The 15,952-nt window shown below is 49.4% G+C and overlaps 1 protein-coding gene across 1 annotated transcript; it reads right to left on the reverse strand.

The window, feature by feature from the left end:
- Window positions 1-7,673: 7,673 nt before the first annotated feature.
- Window positions 7,674-15,341, reverse strand: LOC114708747 (dehydrogenase/reductase SDR family member 2, mitochondrial-like). Its single transcript, XM_037208816.1, has 7 exons — window positions 15,177-15,341; window positions 14,837-15,014; window positions 14,357-14,458; window positions 10,732-10,802; window positions 8,967-9,018; window positions 8,563-8,697; window positions 7,674-8,377 (listed from the first exon to the last, which is right to left on the reverse strand). The coding sequence occupies exons 1-7, from the start codon at window positions 15,314-15,316 to the stop codon at window positions 8,291-8,293; spliced, it is 765 nt and encodes a 254-aa protein (XP_037064711.1). The 5' UTR covers window positions 15,317-15,341; the 3' UTR covers window positions 7,674-8,290.
- Window positions 15,342-15,952: the final 611 nt, after the last annotated feature.

Genomic DNA, 15,952 nt, shown 5'->3' on the forward strand with positions numbered 1-15,952 from the left:
ACTCACAAGATGCATAAATGTACAATAAGTAATGAGTTTTTCTAAAGCCTTCTGAGAAATGGTCCAGGGGTGGGGGGTACAAGGAGCTGGGAAAGCTGGCAGGGGGCTTACTCATGAGCAAGTCCACACTGGAGGTCAAGGAACCCGATTTCTGGACCATATTTCCCAGCAGTCCTCTTCCAAGTCCCTGGCCCCTCTGTAGGGGAAGGCCAGGTGAGGTGAGTTGAAGTTTTTGTATGGTTTTTTTCCAGTTCTCTCCTCCTTGAGTAGCAGTTCCCAAGGCGTTGATGGGTGTGTTTCAAGCTCTTCTGAGAAAGGCTAGAGACCAAGCTTGCTGGAGAGAAGGCATCAAGTTGGGAGAAAGAAATAGCCTCTGTGACAAGAATGTAGGTTGGATTATGAATCCTCAGGCGGCTACACCCCCTCACACCTGCATCTGTGCTTAGCCTCAGCAAGCAGAGCAAGGCAGAAGGAGGACACAGTCTCCTAGAAAGGCTTGGTGTGAAGTTAGCTGACAGTTCAGGAGGTTGTGGAAGAAAACAGAATCAGTTGCAGGAATATTGTGACAATGGCCTTTTCTGATGTAGTCTAGAGAGATCTATTTTGTATTGGGGTGTGTGGTGGTATTCTAATTGTACTGAAATGTGATTTTGATTGCATGTTAATAAATAAAGTTGCCCCGGGGGTCAGAGCTATTAGAGCCATAGCAAGAGTGGGGCAGTGGTGGCACACGCCTTTAATCCCAGCACTTGGTAGAAGAGCTAGGTAGATCTCTGTGTGTTCAGGGATACAGCCAGCATTGGAGACATACGCCTTGAAGACCTGGGGGGTTGTACATACAGGCAGTGACGAGGCAGTCGCATGTTTGGGTTTACAACCAATGAGAAGGCAGAACAAAAAGACTGTGAAAAGACATACACACAGGAAATAGCTCTCTTTCGGAGAGCTAGGACCACCACAGGAGGAAGGGTGAGATTTTTAGCTCTGAGCTCTGACCTCTCGGTTTTCTCTTTTACATTGTTTCTGTGTTTCTTATTTAATAAGACGGTTGGTTACATCTACATCTGGCGCCCAACGTGACAAGAATCCATTAAAAACCGCTTGGCTTGGTGGCAGGTCCGGATTCCCGCAAGGGCCGGCTCCCTAGCCCAGGCGGCTGGCTCCCTAGTCCAAATGGTCAGCTTCCTAGCCTGGGCCCAGGTCTGCTTGGCTTCAGGCCGGACTAACCGTGAGCTGCTTGCTTAAAGCCGGTGCTACAAACAACTCAGGCCTGCCCTACCTAACAGGGCCCCTGCCTGTAAAGCCAACGCACGTGGTAGGAGCTTAAGTCTGAATCTGCCCTCCTAAGTTCCTATGTTGAAATTTGAACACTAATGTGATAGTATTCAGAGTTGGGGCCTTTAGGACAGGATTACATTATGAGAACAGAGACCTTATGGGTGGTGTTAGGACCTTTCAAGGGTTCCATAAGTCATTAGGAGTCAGTTTAACCCTATATCCAGTTAGCAGCCTAGCAGTAGCAGGTTCTCTCCTAGGCTTTCTAACCTGTTGATCCATAGTCCTTAGCCTGATAATGGTACCGAATGTGAGTGTCATCATGTGGGGTGGGACTTAAGTCTAATCAGGAAGTGGGTGGTTACTCCCAGGATATTTGTACCACTATTGCACCCACACGCATGTCTTTCCAGGTCCGTCATTGTTGTTGCTTGAAGGGTTCATAGCCGGGTATGATGGATAATAAGATCTGAGGGAGGCTGATTATGATCAAAACACTCTGTATGAAACTCTCCAAGAACTAATAAATTAATTAATTGATAAAAGGGTTCAAGGGAGTGTGGCCTGTGCTTCTCTTCCACCACATGAGGACACAGCAGTGAGACACCATCTTGCAAGCAGAGAACAATCTTTACCAGACATCAAATGCTGCTGCCCTCACAGCCTCCAAAATTCTTAAGAATAAAGTACGTTCTTTATACATTTTCCATTATGGACCAAGAATGTAGCTTGTTATTACAATGCCTGCCTAGACTTCACAACATCCTAAATTCTATTCCCGACACTACATACACTGAGCATGGCAGTGCTAATCTGTAATCTACTCAGGAGGTAGAAACAAGACTACACAACAAGTTCAAGGCCAGCCTGAGACACATGAGACCCTGTCTCAGTAATAAGTAAATATGCCATTGTTCTTTAAGAAGTACTTCTAAAGATTTTTATGAGTATTTTTGCCCATATGTATATATATATGTATGTTTGTATGTATGTGCAGTTTGTTAGCCATCATATGGGTTCTGGGAACAAAACCCAGGTCCTCTGGAAGAGCAACAAATGCTCTTAACTGCTGAGCTGTCTCTCCAGCCTCTATTTGTTTGTTTGTTTGCTTGCTTGCTTGCTTGATCACAGCAGCACTATTAAGTTAAAACAGGGGTGATGGCAGTGTCCTTCATGTGAAATTTTGTACTCATCTCTCCTACCTATTAAAAGAAGCTCCCCATAAATTAGCCAGATATCATGTAAGTGGTTTGTGGCCCGGGTGACCTTCCTTATAGATTAGGACAGTTCATCTAGTTTATAAAATCAGACCCAGGACAATTCTAAATGGCTGGTGCTACAGTTGGGGTTACTACTGAGAGATCTCAGTGTCAAAGCTCCAGATCCCCACATCTCAGATCCACTCTGGGCACTCAGCAGGTCACCAAGGCCCCACCATTGCTACCAGCACCTTTTCTCTGTTGTCTCCAGACACCAGACAGAAGGCAGCCCTGCACATTTTCCCCTTCCGGGGTCTTCACGTTCTGAAAGTGTTCTGATATTAGCTTAGAGAAAACTAAAGGGGATTTTTAAATTATGTTTGAAATTTTTATAGTGTTGCATTTAAGTAATTCTACTTGTAGCAAATAGAACATTCAGCTGTTGAAAGACACCCAGTTCCTTTTATGCCTGATTAGCTAATTAAGGGTTTTCTCTGTGAACCTCCCTTCCTGCCACTCCATCCTTCTCGTTCTCTGGTTTCTTCTGGTAATCCCGAGGGACAGCCACAGGACTGCTCAAACCATTAGTGGAGATTTGAGATTAGCAGCCTGAAAGCTTCCGGGCGTTTCTGGACGCCAATCCTGTCGGGAAGTGGACCAATTGTTTCATTTTGTGAAGAGCAGTTCACTTTCTCCCTGGAGTGTCACAAAAGCAGCGGGTGAGCGTTGTCCTCCAAACACATTTGAGGGCATGCTTCCCAGAGACTGTAATGCAGCCCTGTTAGTGCCCTGCTCACATCCTCTGGCCCTCGTTCCAATTCCAGATGTGGCTGGGGTGAGCTGCGTGCTGCCTGTGCTCCTTGAATCGCTGCGCTGTGGAACAGCATCTTCTCCGGTTGGAAACAGTGGTTGATAATCCCCCATCCCTACAACTCTTGATGGACAGAGGTGACAACTCTAATTTGGAGAACCTGGGGGAGACTGCCCTGTGGACTGCAGTGGCTTCCTGCAAGATGAAGTAGAGGGATGGGGTGAAAAGGAAGGCCAAGGGCATCAAAATTGGCATGTGTAAGAATCTAATAGCAGAGCAAGGCTGAAAAGACCTCCCACCACGGGCTGTGGGAGTGGGAGGAAGCCCGGGATCTCTAAACACTGAGTGCTGGAAGGGGCACAATATAAACAAGCAGTCTGTAAGGGATAGACGCTCTCCGCAGCCCAGAGCTTTGGAGACTCAGACCTATCCCCCTCTCTGGCCTATTTCCATTCCAGAGAGTGTCTTTCTCTTTCTTAAAAACTGTCTCTGAGCCAGGCAGTGGTGGCGCACGCCTTTAATCCCAGCACTCAGGAGGCAGAGGCAGGCGAATCTCTGTGAGTTCGGGGCCAACCTGGGCCTCAGAGTGAGTTCCAGGACAGGCACCAAAACTACCAGAGAAACCCTGTCTCAAAAAACCAAAAAAGAAAAAGGAAATAGAAAAAAAAAAAAAAAAAACTGTCTCTGTTTATATCATTGTCCATGTGTCATTGATCAAGTCCTTTGTTCTAAACACAAGAACTAAGGAATCTCTACTGGGGCCTCTGGACTCCACCCTGCCTGTAACAGGGATACTCAGCAGCTTCTCGCTTCCCTGGCTCACTCTCACCACTGGCTCCTCACTTCCGCTCCATAACCTAAAATCCTTGCTTGGGCTCCACTCTCAAAAGAAACAGACCATGCAGGAACTGCAAGAGAGAGCCGGGCTGAGGTCTGACGGTCACTTTTCGTGGAGGCTGGCTGGGAGAAGAACTTGAATTCCAATCCTAACCTTGCCAAGCTGTATATAAATACAGACATCCAACCCTCTCTGGACTGACAAGTCATGTTTTTACCCACTAGGATTTACAGGAACTTTTCCTGCATTAAAGGACAGTATCTTTGAGCTTCTAAAGACTAAAAGGAACAAAAACTCGAAAATTCGAGTTCAGCCTAAGTAAAGCCACCAGCTCCAATGGGCTCCATTCCTGTGATTCGTGTACTTACTAATTTATCTCCAAAGCTTAGTCTCCAAATACCACTGTTATATCAACCTGGGAGTCCAACAATTTAATTTTTTCAAGCATAATTTTTTTTGGTTCTTCGGGAATTTCACATCATGTAGCCCAATCCCACTAATATCCCAGTCCCTCCATATTCGTCCTTTACCCTTGTAGTATCACCCCCCCCCAAGGAAAACTTAAGAAAAAGTCATAAAAATAAGAAATAAAAAATAAAATAATATTAATTTTAAAACAAACAAAAACACTTTGCTCCTCTGACTTTCCTGCCTCTCCATTGCCTCTTCATTCATCTTAGTGGCATTGGGAGTTGCTGTATGTCATGCAGTAGACCCTTTTGTCCAAACATCTTTCCTTGCAAATGTTCATCATGTAATGTGTTGTTGGTCAGGTTCAAGGCCTCTGGCTTCTGGTGCACCATCAATACTGGACCTTCACAGAAACTTCTCTCAGATACCCTGCTGTTGCCTGGAGTCATGGAGATCCTGGGGCTATGGTTCCACAGGACCAGTCCCTTCATGCACTCCAGTAGGTCATAGACAGGGTAGATGTTGGGAAGTGCCAACTCAAAGCCCTAGATGTGTGCCTGGGTGGTTGTGGTGATATTGTGTTCCCTAAAATATTGTGTATCCTAATAAACCTATCTGGGGTCAGCAAACAGAACAGCCACTAGATACAAAGGCCAGAAAATGGTGGCACTCATGCCTTTAATCCTAGCCTTCTGGAGACAGAGATCCATCTGGATCTCTATGACTTCAAGGCCACACTGGAAACAGCCATGCATGGTGACTCACGCCTTTAATCCCAGGAAGTGATGGCAGAAAGCAGAAAGGTATTTAAGGCGTGAGAACCAGGAACTAGAGCTGGTTAAGCTTTTAGGCTTTGAGCAGCAGTTCAGCTGAGATCCATTTAGATGAGGACTCAGAAGCTTCCAGTCTGAGGAAACAGGATCAGCTGAGGAACTGGCAAGTTGAGGAAGCTGTGGCTTGTTCTGCTTCTCTGATCTTCCAGCATTTAACCCAATACCTGGCCCTGGGTTTGTTTTTAATTAATAAGAACTTTTAAGATTCGTGCTACAGGTGGTAGCTGACTTGGTCAATCAAACAGGTGGAACCAGCTTTCCCAAGTGTCTATGTTGTGGGGGAGCTCTCCTATGAGGGGCAGGACCAGCTTTCCTGTGCCAGGTCACTGAGGTTCTACTATCCCAGGTCCAGAGAAGGGTGGGGTCAGCTCTCTGGTGGAGCGGGGGAGGGGGGCTGCTCTCCCCAGGCCAGTGAGGGATGAGGCCAGCTCAGCACAGCCCTTGTATTTCAACACATGGTTCTCACGGGCCTCTGTGGTAACACGGGCCATGGACATCAACATAGACCCCAGCTGTGGCAGGACCAGGGACCAGACATGGCCAGCAGCAGCAGCAGCTGGGACCCAGATGTCACCAAGGCCCTGAGTGGCAGCACAGGCCTCTCGGATTGGCGTGGGTCCAGCAGGAGCGTGGTCCCAAGACTACAACATGGCCCCAGGTGGCAACCCAGGACCTGGGAATCCTTGTGGCCTTTGCTGGCAACACGGGCCATGTACATCAACACAGACTCCAGCTGTGGTAGGATCATGGACCCAGACACGGTCCTCAGCAGCAGCCCTGGCTGGACATCACCATGGCCCTGGGTGGCAAGCAGGCCACCCACATCAGCCCCCCACTCCTCACCATCTTCACCTCTTCAGATCTGCCTCTTTCCACAGGACATGAACCATTCTGTCTGTCTGTCTGTCTGTCTCTCCCCCCCCTCCCCCCCCCATACTCCACCATATACTTTCTCACTGTAATGGCACCTGACCTCCCCACGCCACAAGAGACCAGGCGGGTCCATGGTTTCTTCTACTTGCCCCCAAAATTGAATTTTTAAAGCACAGATTCGACCTAGGGAGGGACGGGTCTCAGCACGGTCTAGCCCGGTTTGTCTCCTGGCATTACCGACAGTGCACACTACACTCTTGAAGGTGTCCCCATTTTCCTCTTCACCTCACCGGTGCCACAGACCCCGGCTGCCATAAAAGCCCACCTCCAACTTTCCAACCCAGCTACCCCGTCTCAGGCCACCCCAAGACCACTGCTTCTGTCCCAGTTCAGCGTGGAGACACCCCCCACTGTGGACGGCAGTGGGTCCTGGGCACAGACAGCTGGAGGCCTGGCTGAAACATGCAAATATACTACCAACTGTTCCAATGGAGGGTTTGTTGTCCCCTCAGCCGAGGACTGGTAAGTGCACTGGTCCCACCCCAGCCCTCCGTGATTAGTGGTACGTAGTTCCTCCTCCCCAGGCACATGACCACCAGCCAGCAGGAGCTCTCTGGAGAGCCAGTCTTGGATGTCTTTTGTTTCTGGGGTTTTTGTTAGTTTCTCCCCACCCCACCCCCAACCCCCCAGATATTAGCTTAGGACCAAGTCCTGGTAGATACTGAGGTTAAATCTCCCAAGAAAGCAGGTGCGCACAGTATCCACAGCCCTCCACCCCTGAGTTGGAAAGAGCCCAGCAGGGCTGGGGGGGAACACCTAACATTCCAGGCCTCATCCTTGCTCTGCCCCAGGAGGCCACTAGGAGGTCGTGACCTGTGGGCAGCCAGTGAAGTGGGAGCCACTGGCTTCCTGCTGCCCCTCCCAGCCCCTCCCCATAGGTAGGGGCGTTCCCTCCCCTCACTGGTTCTGGACGTGAAGGAGACAAGAACCATGGGTGGAGTGCAAACCTCCCCTACACACACACACACACACACACACACACACACACACACACACACACACACACCGTTTTTTACCGGTACTTGCTCCTCAGCCTCTCCTCTCCCAACAGCAGTCTCCTCCAGTCTAACCATACATCACCGGGTCACCAGGTTCCACCTTCCAACACTGCTCCATTACAAGCAAAGTCCCCTTCTCCCCACTCCATCTGGAAGCAGGGCTCTCCCTCTGGGTGACCCTCACTGTTCCTCAGGCAGACAACGTTGCCTCCACTCTCCTTACAGAGAGGGAGAGGGGTCAGCAAATGCCAGCCCTGCTTCTGGTCCCCACCGTGATGGGTCTGCACAGTAGATGAGAAAGGCCTGTCCCTGCCATGTTTCTCTTGACTCCATCCTCAACAGAAGCATCCAGAGGTGAGAACACATCGGATTTTATTTTAGGAAAGATAAATGTAAGACACGAATTACAGAGAAAGCTTTGGGATCCTTTGGGGCCTTAGCTGCCACTCCTTTCCCTGAAGATTCTTCCAGAATGCCAAGCCCATTACATCCCTAAGCCCACAGCCCCATATCAAGAGCCTCGAATGTTGGTGACGTCGATCAAATCTAGAGTGATCCTGTGGAGAATCCTGAAATGAGAACGCTGATGGGTTTTCTTTTTCCTCCAGCCTAGCATAAGTGAGCCCCGAACTGCTAGCCTAACCCAGCTGCAGACGCTCTCCTTAGATGCCGCTCCCCTCAGGTGACCGGCCCTCCAAACCCCTCAGAGCCGAGAGGAACAGCCAGCCACCACGATGTTCTCCCCGGTGATGTAGCTGGCGTCTGCTGAGCACAGGAAGGACACAAGTCCCGCGCAGTCCTCAGGCTGACCAATCCTGGATAGGAAGAATATTTGCACTCTGGTTCTGATGCCCGGGAGTTCACAGGCCACAAATGGTATGGGGTCCCATAGGGCTTAGAGGGACTCTGTCATGGGAACCCAGACTTCAGCAAAGGGAAAAGCCAGTCAATAGAGAAATGAAGCAGCCTCAGCTGTGCCTCCCCAGAGATGCTCAGACCACCAGAGCCACAAACCCCACTTGCCTCTGTAGCTGGTAGCTCTCCTTTAAGTGGTTCCAGACAGCCTTGTTGCTATATAACTAGACAAGGAGAGGAGACAGAGTCAATACAACTAAGACAGGGAAATGGGTGGGACCCTAACGTGGCCACCTGGACAAGCAGCCGTGGTTGCCTTTTGCAGCATCAGTGGACTGAGATCCAGCCGAGTTCAGAGGACAGTGATGGCTACAGCCATGCTGTCAGGTTGGGGACACCCCGTCCTCACCACTTTGCTGAAGTCAGTCTTAATAACTCCTGGAACCAGACAATTCACCCGGATGTTCTTGGGAGCCAACTCCAACGCCAGTGTCCTAGTGAGACCCAGCAGGGCTGTTTTGCTGACGTTGTAGGCACCCAGCTCCTGGAAGAGAATTACAAGTGTCTGGGATGGAGAGAGACAGAAGAAAGTATGTGCTGGATTTCTCACTCACAGAGGATCATAGCTGAACAAGCCCAGAGCTCAGACTCACTCTGCCCAGCCTTGTTAAAAAGAACAAAGCTACATGGGTACAAGCTCAGCCCAGGACACAGGAGAAAGACAAGGGTCGTCCTGGATGTTGTCCCCGGGCGGCTCTGGAAAGTACCCGGCTACACCTTCCTCTACACCAACTGAGCTAACCGAGCACTTACCACAAGTGGAAAATAAGCTGAGATGGACGAGACCAAGATGACGGCAGCATTCCTAGGAAGAGACAGGTGCCAGGGAAGTGAAGGTCAAGGTTATCATCAATTGAGGTATGATGATAGCCACTCCATGCGGTGAAGGTCCCATCGCTACCCCCGCCCCCGCATGAGGAAACCGAGGCCAATGAGTGACAGAGCTGAGACTCCAATCCTATTTCTCATAAACAGAATGTCCATGTTTATCCCTTATACCAGTGGTTCTCAGCATTCCTAATGTTGCGACCCTTTGATACAGTCCCTCATGCCTTGGTGACCCCCAACCATAAAATTATTTTCAATGCTACTTCGTAACTGTGATTTTGCTGCTGTTAGGAATCATAATGTAAATATCTGATATTTCTGATGGTCTTAGGGGACCCCTGTGAAAGGGTTGTGTGACCCCCCACAGGGGTCATGACCCACAGGTTGAGAACTGCTGCCTTATAAATGTCCTCTTCTTCTACCTCTTCCTCGGAAGAGACAAGCAAAAAACTGAGCACTAGAAGGAAGAGTAGATAGAGTAGGTTGGTGAAATGACCCCAGACAGAGGGACAAAGGCCTGTCAGTGAGCTCTTGTTAAGAAGCAGCCAGAGCAGGGGAGAGACTAAGTAAATAGAGGTCATCACACTAGGGAGGTGGCTCAGTCAGTAAAATGTTGGTAGTGAAAGCCTGAGGACCTGAGGTGGATCCCGGCACCCCTGTGAAGGGCCAAGCATGGCAGCATATGCCTGCGATCCCAGTGTGCAAAAGCGGAGACGGGAATCTCTGGAGCTCACTGGCCAGTCAAGCCAAATCAGTGAGCTCCAGGTTCAGTCAGAGACCTTGTCTTAAAAAAAAAAAATAAAGGTGGGCAGAGATAGAGGAAGACATTGGCTTTTTACCTCTGGACACACACACACACACACACACACACACACACACACACACACACACACACACACACGATGGTCAGGGGGTTAGAGAGAGATGGCTCAGTGGTTAAGAGCACTAGCTGCACTTCCTAAGGTCTGGGATGGAATTCCCAGCACCCACATGGCAGCTCACAGTCATCTGTAATTGCAGTTCCAAGAGATTGGCTGCCCTCTTCTGGCCTCCGTGGGCACTACACACATATGGTGCACAGGTGTTCATTCAGGCAAAACACTCAATACATATAAAATAATTTTAAATTTTTTAAAAAAGGAAGAAATGACGGTTGGGAACTTTTTCTTCTCCCAAAGACAACCTTCCGCCAGTATGTAACATGTCAGTGAGGAACACAGTAAGACTTAGGTCCGGACACAGATGCAAGCACTGAAGACAGAAAACAGGGCATAGGAAACAGCCTGGGATAGGCTTTTGTCTTTGGAGTGAAATAGGAAATCCATGTCATAGGTGTTAGTAACTACAGAGGGACTATTTAGCTGGAAGACCAGAGTCTAGGCAAGGCTGATCAGATCACACAGTTAAGGAGATAAAAAAACACAGCCTCTTCCCATGCCTGGCAAGGTCAAGGCCAAGGAGTGTATACCCGTGCTCCTGGAACACTACCCTCATGCAAAAATTCTGGAATTAGAAAGAATAGCCACACAGAGGGTAGGTAAGACAGGAAGGTGTAGAATGTGGAGACCCCAGAGAGACCTCTTCTGCCCCTCACCCCCTCCTGGAAGTGCCCAAGCCTTCTCCTGACTCTGCTCCTGCTCCTCAGTCTCCCCCGCTCCCAACAGTTCTCATCCCCACCCTACATCCTTACCCTCTCTTCTCCATGTGGGGCAGCAGCTGACTCAGCAGCAGGGCTGGGGCCTTCACATTCACATTTAGGATCTGAAATCACAGCAAGTGAGGGGCAGGGTTGGAGGAAGCCATGGTCAGCCCTGGCCACGTGACACTTGGAGTCTTATAATTTGTTCAGACTTCGAGAAACCAGTTCCATTTCTGAGTGGGTCAACTTGCCCATGGCTTATAGGCAGTCAGGCTAAGAGCTAGGCCTGTGAGCACAGCCTCAAAAATATTTAGAATAGTCTGAAGAAAGGAGATGGCTTTTTAAGAGATTGGGCTGAGCCAGGCATGGTGGTGCCTGATTGTAATCGCCAGCACTTGGGGGGAAAAGCTGAGATTCGGGAGTTCAAGGCCAGCCTCAGATAAACAGTGAGTCTGAAGTCAGTCTGGGCTGCAGGAGATCCTTTCACAAAAGGAGACAGAAAAGCAGGAAGAAGGGGAGCAGCAGGAGGGATGGGGGGGAGAAGGCAGCACCAACAGAAACTGGAAACTAGACGGCTCTGGCTATTCAGAAAGAAGCTTTGAGAACAGGTCACCAGAAAGGGGTTAAAGGCGTGTGCCACCACTGCCCGGCTGTGTCTGGTAAATCTTTCATTGGTTAAATGCTTAAGTGATAGACTCAGAGTCGCCAAAATGAGTCCCTGTCACATTAAGGAAAAGATCTACAGACTTCCTCTTGGAGGACTTTGACCAAGAGCTAGCCCAGATGTGGATTCTCCACTTCTGTCCGTGTCTCCTGTCACCGTGGAGCACATGGTTCCTGGCCTGTCTGTAATCTCTCTGTGGAATGTGTCTGAGTCTGTGTCCCTGTGGCTGCCCAATGTCGGCCTTGTGAATCTGTCCCTAACAGAGGGCTGTGTTCTCTCTTTTAGTGAACAGCCCAGAAAGCATCGCATTCGGAAGTTGTGAGGGACACTTAGAAATCTTCAGCGAAGTTTCACAAGGGATTAAGTCACAAACTGACCCAGATAACAAACCGACAGAGGCTATCAAGCAATACCCATGTGCTGCTTCTAGCGTTTACGGCAGACAGCTGTTTCATAAGGTTGCTTTAGACCTGTTTTATCTTCAGCAAGTGATTATCATAGCACACTTACAAACACACATACAATGTGCTCTGGGTCAAGGGCATGGAAGAGTATATACATTATAGTTATGCACTAACTTGGGTTGTAAAAGTCAACTACATAGGAAATCCTAGGCAAGTGATGTTGGTGTTATATTTCTCTTTTATTTTCTTTCTTTCTTTTTTTTTGTTTTTGTTTGTTTGTTTGTTTTTCAAGATAGGGTTTCTCTATGTAGTTTTGGTGCCTGTCCTGGATCTCGCTCTGTAGACCAGGCTGGCCTCTAATTCACAGAGATCTGCCTGGCTCTGTCTCCCAAGTGCTGGGATTAAAGGCGTGCGCCCCCACCGCCTGGCGTCTTGCTCTCTTAAAGGCAGGTTAAACAAACAGTTTGAGCACAGTAGGCTAGCAACCTTGAGTCTTAAAGGACCACAAGGTGTATTATTAACACTGGCTGTGAGGACCAGCAAAAGTTCCAGTCACTTAGAGTGTAAGAGAGATTTTCATTCTGGTCATATTACCATCAATTCCAAACTCATTTTATGACAATACCTCCAAGATGTTGGCAGATATGATCCATGGACAATCACTCCATCAAAAACGCCTGTCCAGTGAGCAGGAAACTTATTGACTATCTGGTCCTTGAATAACAGGGGCACATCAGAGAGGGTCAGGTCAGTGGTCGGCATGTGCTAGCCACTTCAAGAGGGATGCTTTCTAACAGTCTGAGAAAAAAGTCATGGTCTCATGAATTGAGACACCAAAAGGAGGGACTCAGAAGGAACAGGAGACTGTTTGCAATGAAATGCCATGTGTAGTCACAAATGGCCTCTCAGAGACATTGGAAATGAAGCTACCTAGCCTGGGAAGCCCCTCAGTGGCAGCTGCCGGCAGTTCAAATTTCAGGTCATCTCTGAGGATGGAGTGAAGGGCACTCAGTCAGGGGCAGCGACAAGGGAAGGGACTGAAGATGGTATCATCAAAACCCAGCACACCAAGGTCACCTGGCAGGAAGAGCCTTGACTCAGTGTGTGGAACACAGCAGGGAACGGGGATAACACAATTCAATCCACGGCCATCTGGTCTACCAGGGAGAACTGTGAACAGACCTTAGGACCCAATAGAATAGGAAGTGGGAGACTAACAGACCCCAAGATGACTTAGAGTCTTTTTGTTGTTGTTGTTGTTGTTTATTTTTGTTTTTCGAGACAGGGTTTCTCTGTGTAATTTTGGTGCCTGTCCTGGATCTCGCTCTGTAGACCAGGCTGGCCTCTAATTCACAGAGATCTACCTGCCTCTACCTCCCAAGTGCTGGGATTAAAGGCATGTGCCACTGCTGCCCAGCATCTTAGAGTCGTTTTTTTACAGAGTCTCTCCCAGACCCTTAAGGGTAAGGAGTGAATTCATGGGGGGCCAGAATGTCTGGGTCCATAGACCCCGTCCTGACTAATCAAGTCCCCAGAGGAACACTATGAGCCATGTACAGCCCAACAAGACTCTTCCTGATAGAGCCATGTGCCCAGGCCTGGAACAGTATCTAGCACATAGTAAGTGGTAGTTGATCTTGGCTGTCACCTTGATTGATTGATTGATTGATTGATACTTAGATTAGTAAAGCATACTCCTGGATATGTCTGTGAGGGTGTTCTAGAGACATTCTTGAGAGATCTGCTGTGAATTTGGGCAGCGCCACCCAATATAATATGATTTCAATAAGAATGACCCCTATATTTTGAATGCTTAGTCATCAGGGAGTGGCACTACTTGAAAAGGATTAGGAGGTGTGGCCACAGGTGTGTTGGAGTAGGTGTGGCCTTACTAGAGGAAGTGTATCACTAGGGGTGGGCTTTGGGGTTTCAAAAGCTCAAGCCAGGCCCAGTGTCTGTCTGTCTGTCTGTCTCTCTCCCTACAGCCTTCATGAGAATCCAGATGTAGAACTCTCAGCTACTTCTCCAACACCATATCTGCCTGCCTGCTGCCATGCTCCCTGCCATGATGAAAATAGACTAAACCTCTGAAGCATTAATCAAGCACCAATCAAATGCTCTCTTTCATAAGAGTTGCCATGGTCATGGTGTCTCTTCACAGCCATGGGGCCTTGACTAAGACAGAGGGGAAGAAGGAAACCCGCCACTGTGGGCATCTGCTCCCTTCTCTGCTTCTTGACCACCATAAGGTGAGAACTGCCTCTCCTCCAAGCCCTCCTGGCATGATACTCTGCCTCATCACAGCCCCTAAGTAAATAAAGCCACACATGGTCTGAAACTCTGTGCTAAGAACCAAATCTTCCTCCCTGTGTTTTATCAGATAATTAGTCATGATGACAACCAACCAGCATAACAGTCACTGAGAAAGTAAGTATATAAGTGATGGGAAGAAAAAGCAGGAAGAGTGTGGGGGCTGGATTTTAAAATAAACCACAATGCAGCATAAGTCAGCCCCACCATCCAGGGCCCCCACCTTTACAATACCTTCTGGAAGGAGCCCAGTACAGAGCTGGTATCAGACCCCCAGCTTTCTTGGTTGACATCTCACCTTGTCCCACACCTGTTCACTGGCCCCCAGAGTGCTCCCCACCAGAGGGTTGACTCCAGCGTTGCACACCAGGAAATCCACACCTCCAGAGTGCTCCAGAGCCTATGGGAGAGAGTTGTGGGAGAGGGTGGAGATGGCCCAAGAAGGACTCATCTTTCCAGAGCAGCCTAGGAGTGCAGGGCTTTGAGGCCCAGCTTGCTGCTGTGATGCTACATTAACCAGGAATGGTCACAGAGACCCTGTGAAAACCAGTCTTGTAAAGGGAAGCATCCTGACTGGACCCATGGGTCCTGAGGTCTAACACATTCCCCAGGAATCATCTGGGGCATCCCCCATGCCTTTATACATTTCTTCAACTGTGGAGCTGTCACTCTGCAGAAGGCCTGGGACCCCATTCCCATCCTGCCTTTCTCAGGGCTGAGCAGTGAGGCAGAGGTTCTGGGCTTCCCTCTCCTTGTCCTTCACTCCTTGACCTCTCACCTTGGCCACTAGCCGCTCCCGATCCTCAGCCTTCCCCACATGGCACACAGTGCCCGTCACACTCAGCCCTTCCTCCTGCAGCGTGGCCACCGCTCGGTCCACATTCTGCTGTTTCCGGCTGCTGATGACCACGTGGGCTCCATCCTTGGCCAGCCGTCGGGCGATGGCAAAGCCAATCCTGCGGGCAGGCAGAGTGCAAGTCAGCCTCACCCCTCTCCGACTCCCTCCCGGAAATCCACAAAGATGTGGATACCCTGCTCTGCAACGCTGAGTCTTTCCACAGAGGCCAAGGTCCCTCAGTGTAAGAGGTTAAGACCCCCCAGGAGATCAGAACACTCACCCGACAGTGGACCCTGTGAGCACAGCCACCCGCTCAGCCAGGACTCCGCTCCGGGCTGCTCCACTGCTCTGCATTCTCGCAGAGAACCCACTGCTTGAGTGGGACAGGGACCGGTGGGCCCAGGCTACCGCTCGGAGCATGGTAAACAGGCTTGATCCTGCTGGATCCTGCTGCCCTGGAGGAAAGGGTCCATTGCTCCTTAGTGTGGCATTCGTGAGCATGAGATAGTCTCCTACCTCCCCCATCACCCCAACACACACACACACACACACACACACACACACACACACACACACACACGGCTGGCAGCAGAGGGTGCAGGAGACCCAGCTAGACAGAGTTCATTTCAACTGAGTCTCAGGTCAGGAAACAGCTGTGGAAATCCCATAGTTATAAAACTGACTCGTAAAAGCTGGATCTCAGTGATAGAGTATTTGCCTGGAACATATAAGCCCCGAGCTTCGTCCCTAACACTCAAGAAAGGAAAGGGGAAGGGGTGGAAGGGGGGAAGGAAAAAAGATATTAACTCATAAGAATGAAGTGAGGTTCCATATAAGACAGTAAATTAGAAGCCCTATTGGTTCCGCTGAACGAAAGAAAAACAGTCAGGATAATACACAATAATCTGTATTCCTCAAAGAGATAATAACTGAACAATAACGTAATAACTAAGCTTAATAAGCCAGGTGAGAACCCCCACCAAGCAGGCAGGAGGGCCCACGAGCACGCGCCCATCTGCAACACATGGCTAGGGGCTCAGGGCCAAGGTCAGCAGG

Source organism: Peromyscus leucopus, chromosome 9 (assembly GCF_004664715.2).
Source record: "Peromyscus leucopus breed LL Stock chromosome 9, UCI_PerLeu_2.1, whole genome shotgun sequence".
In the NCBI taxonomy this organism is placed as follows: Eukaryota; Metazoa; Chordata; class Mammalia; order Rodentia; family Cricetidae; genus Peromyscus; species Peromyscus leucopus.

What these genes read in the sequence shown, in the direction of transcription:
- LOC114708747 (XM_037208816.1), bottom strand. Translation starts at nt 15,316, where the DNA reads ATGCTCCGAGCGGTAGCCTGGGCCCACCGGTCCCTGTCCCACTCAAGC. An exon ending in GTGAACAGGTGTGGGACAAG is followed by an intron (nt 10,803 to 14,356) that starts GTGAGATGTCAA and finishes CTGTGATTTCAG; the next exon opens with ATCCTAAATGTGAATGTGAA. An exon ending in AGACTGACTTCAGCAAAGTG is followed by an intron (nt 8,378 to 8,562) that starts GTGAGGACGGGG and finishes CTCCTTGTCTAG; the next exon opens with TTATATAGCAACAAGGCTGT.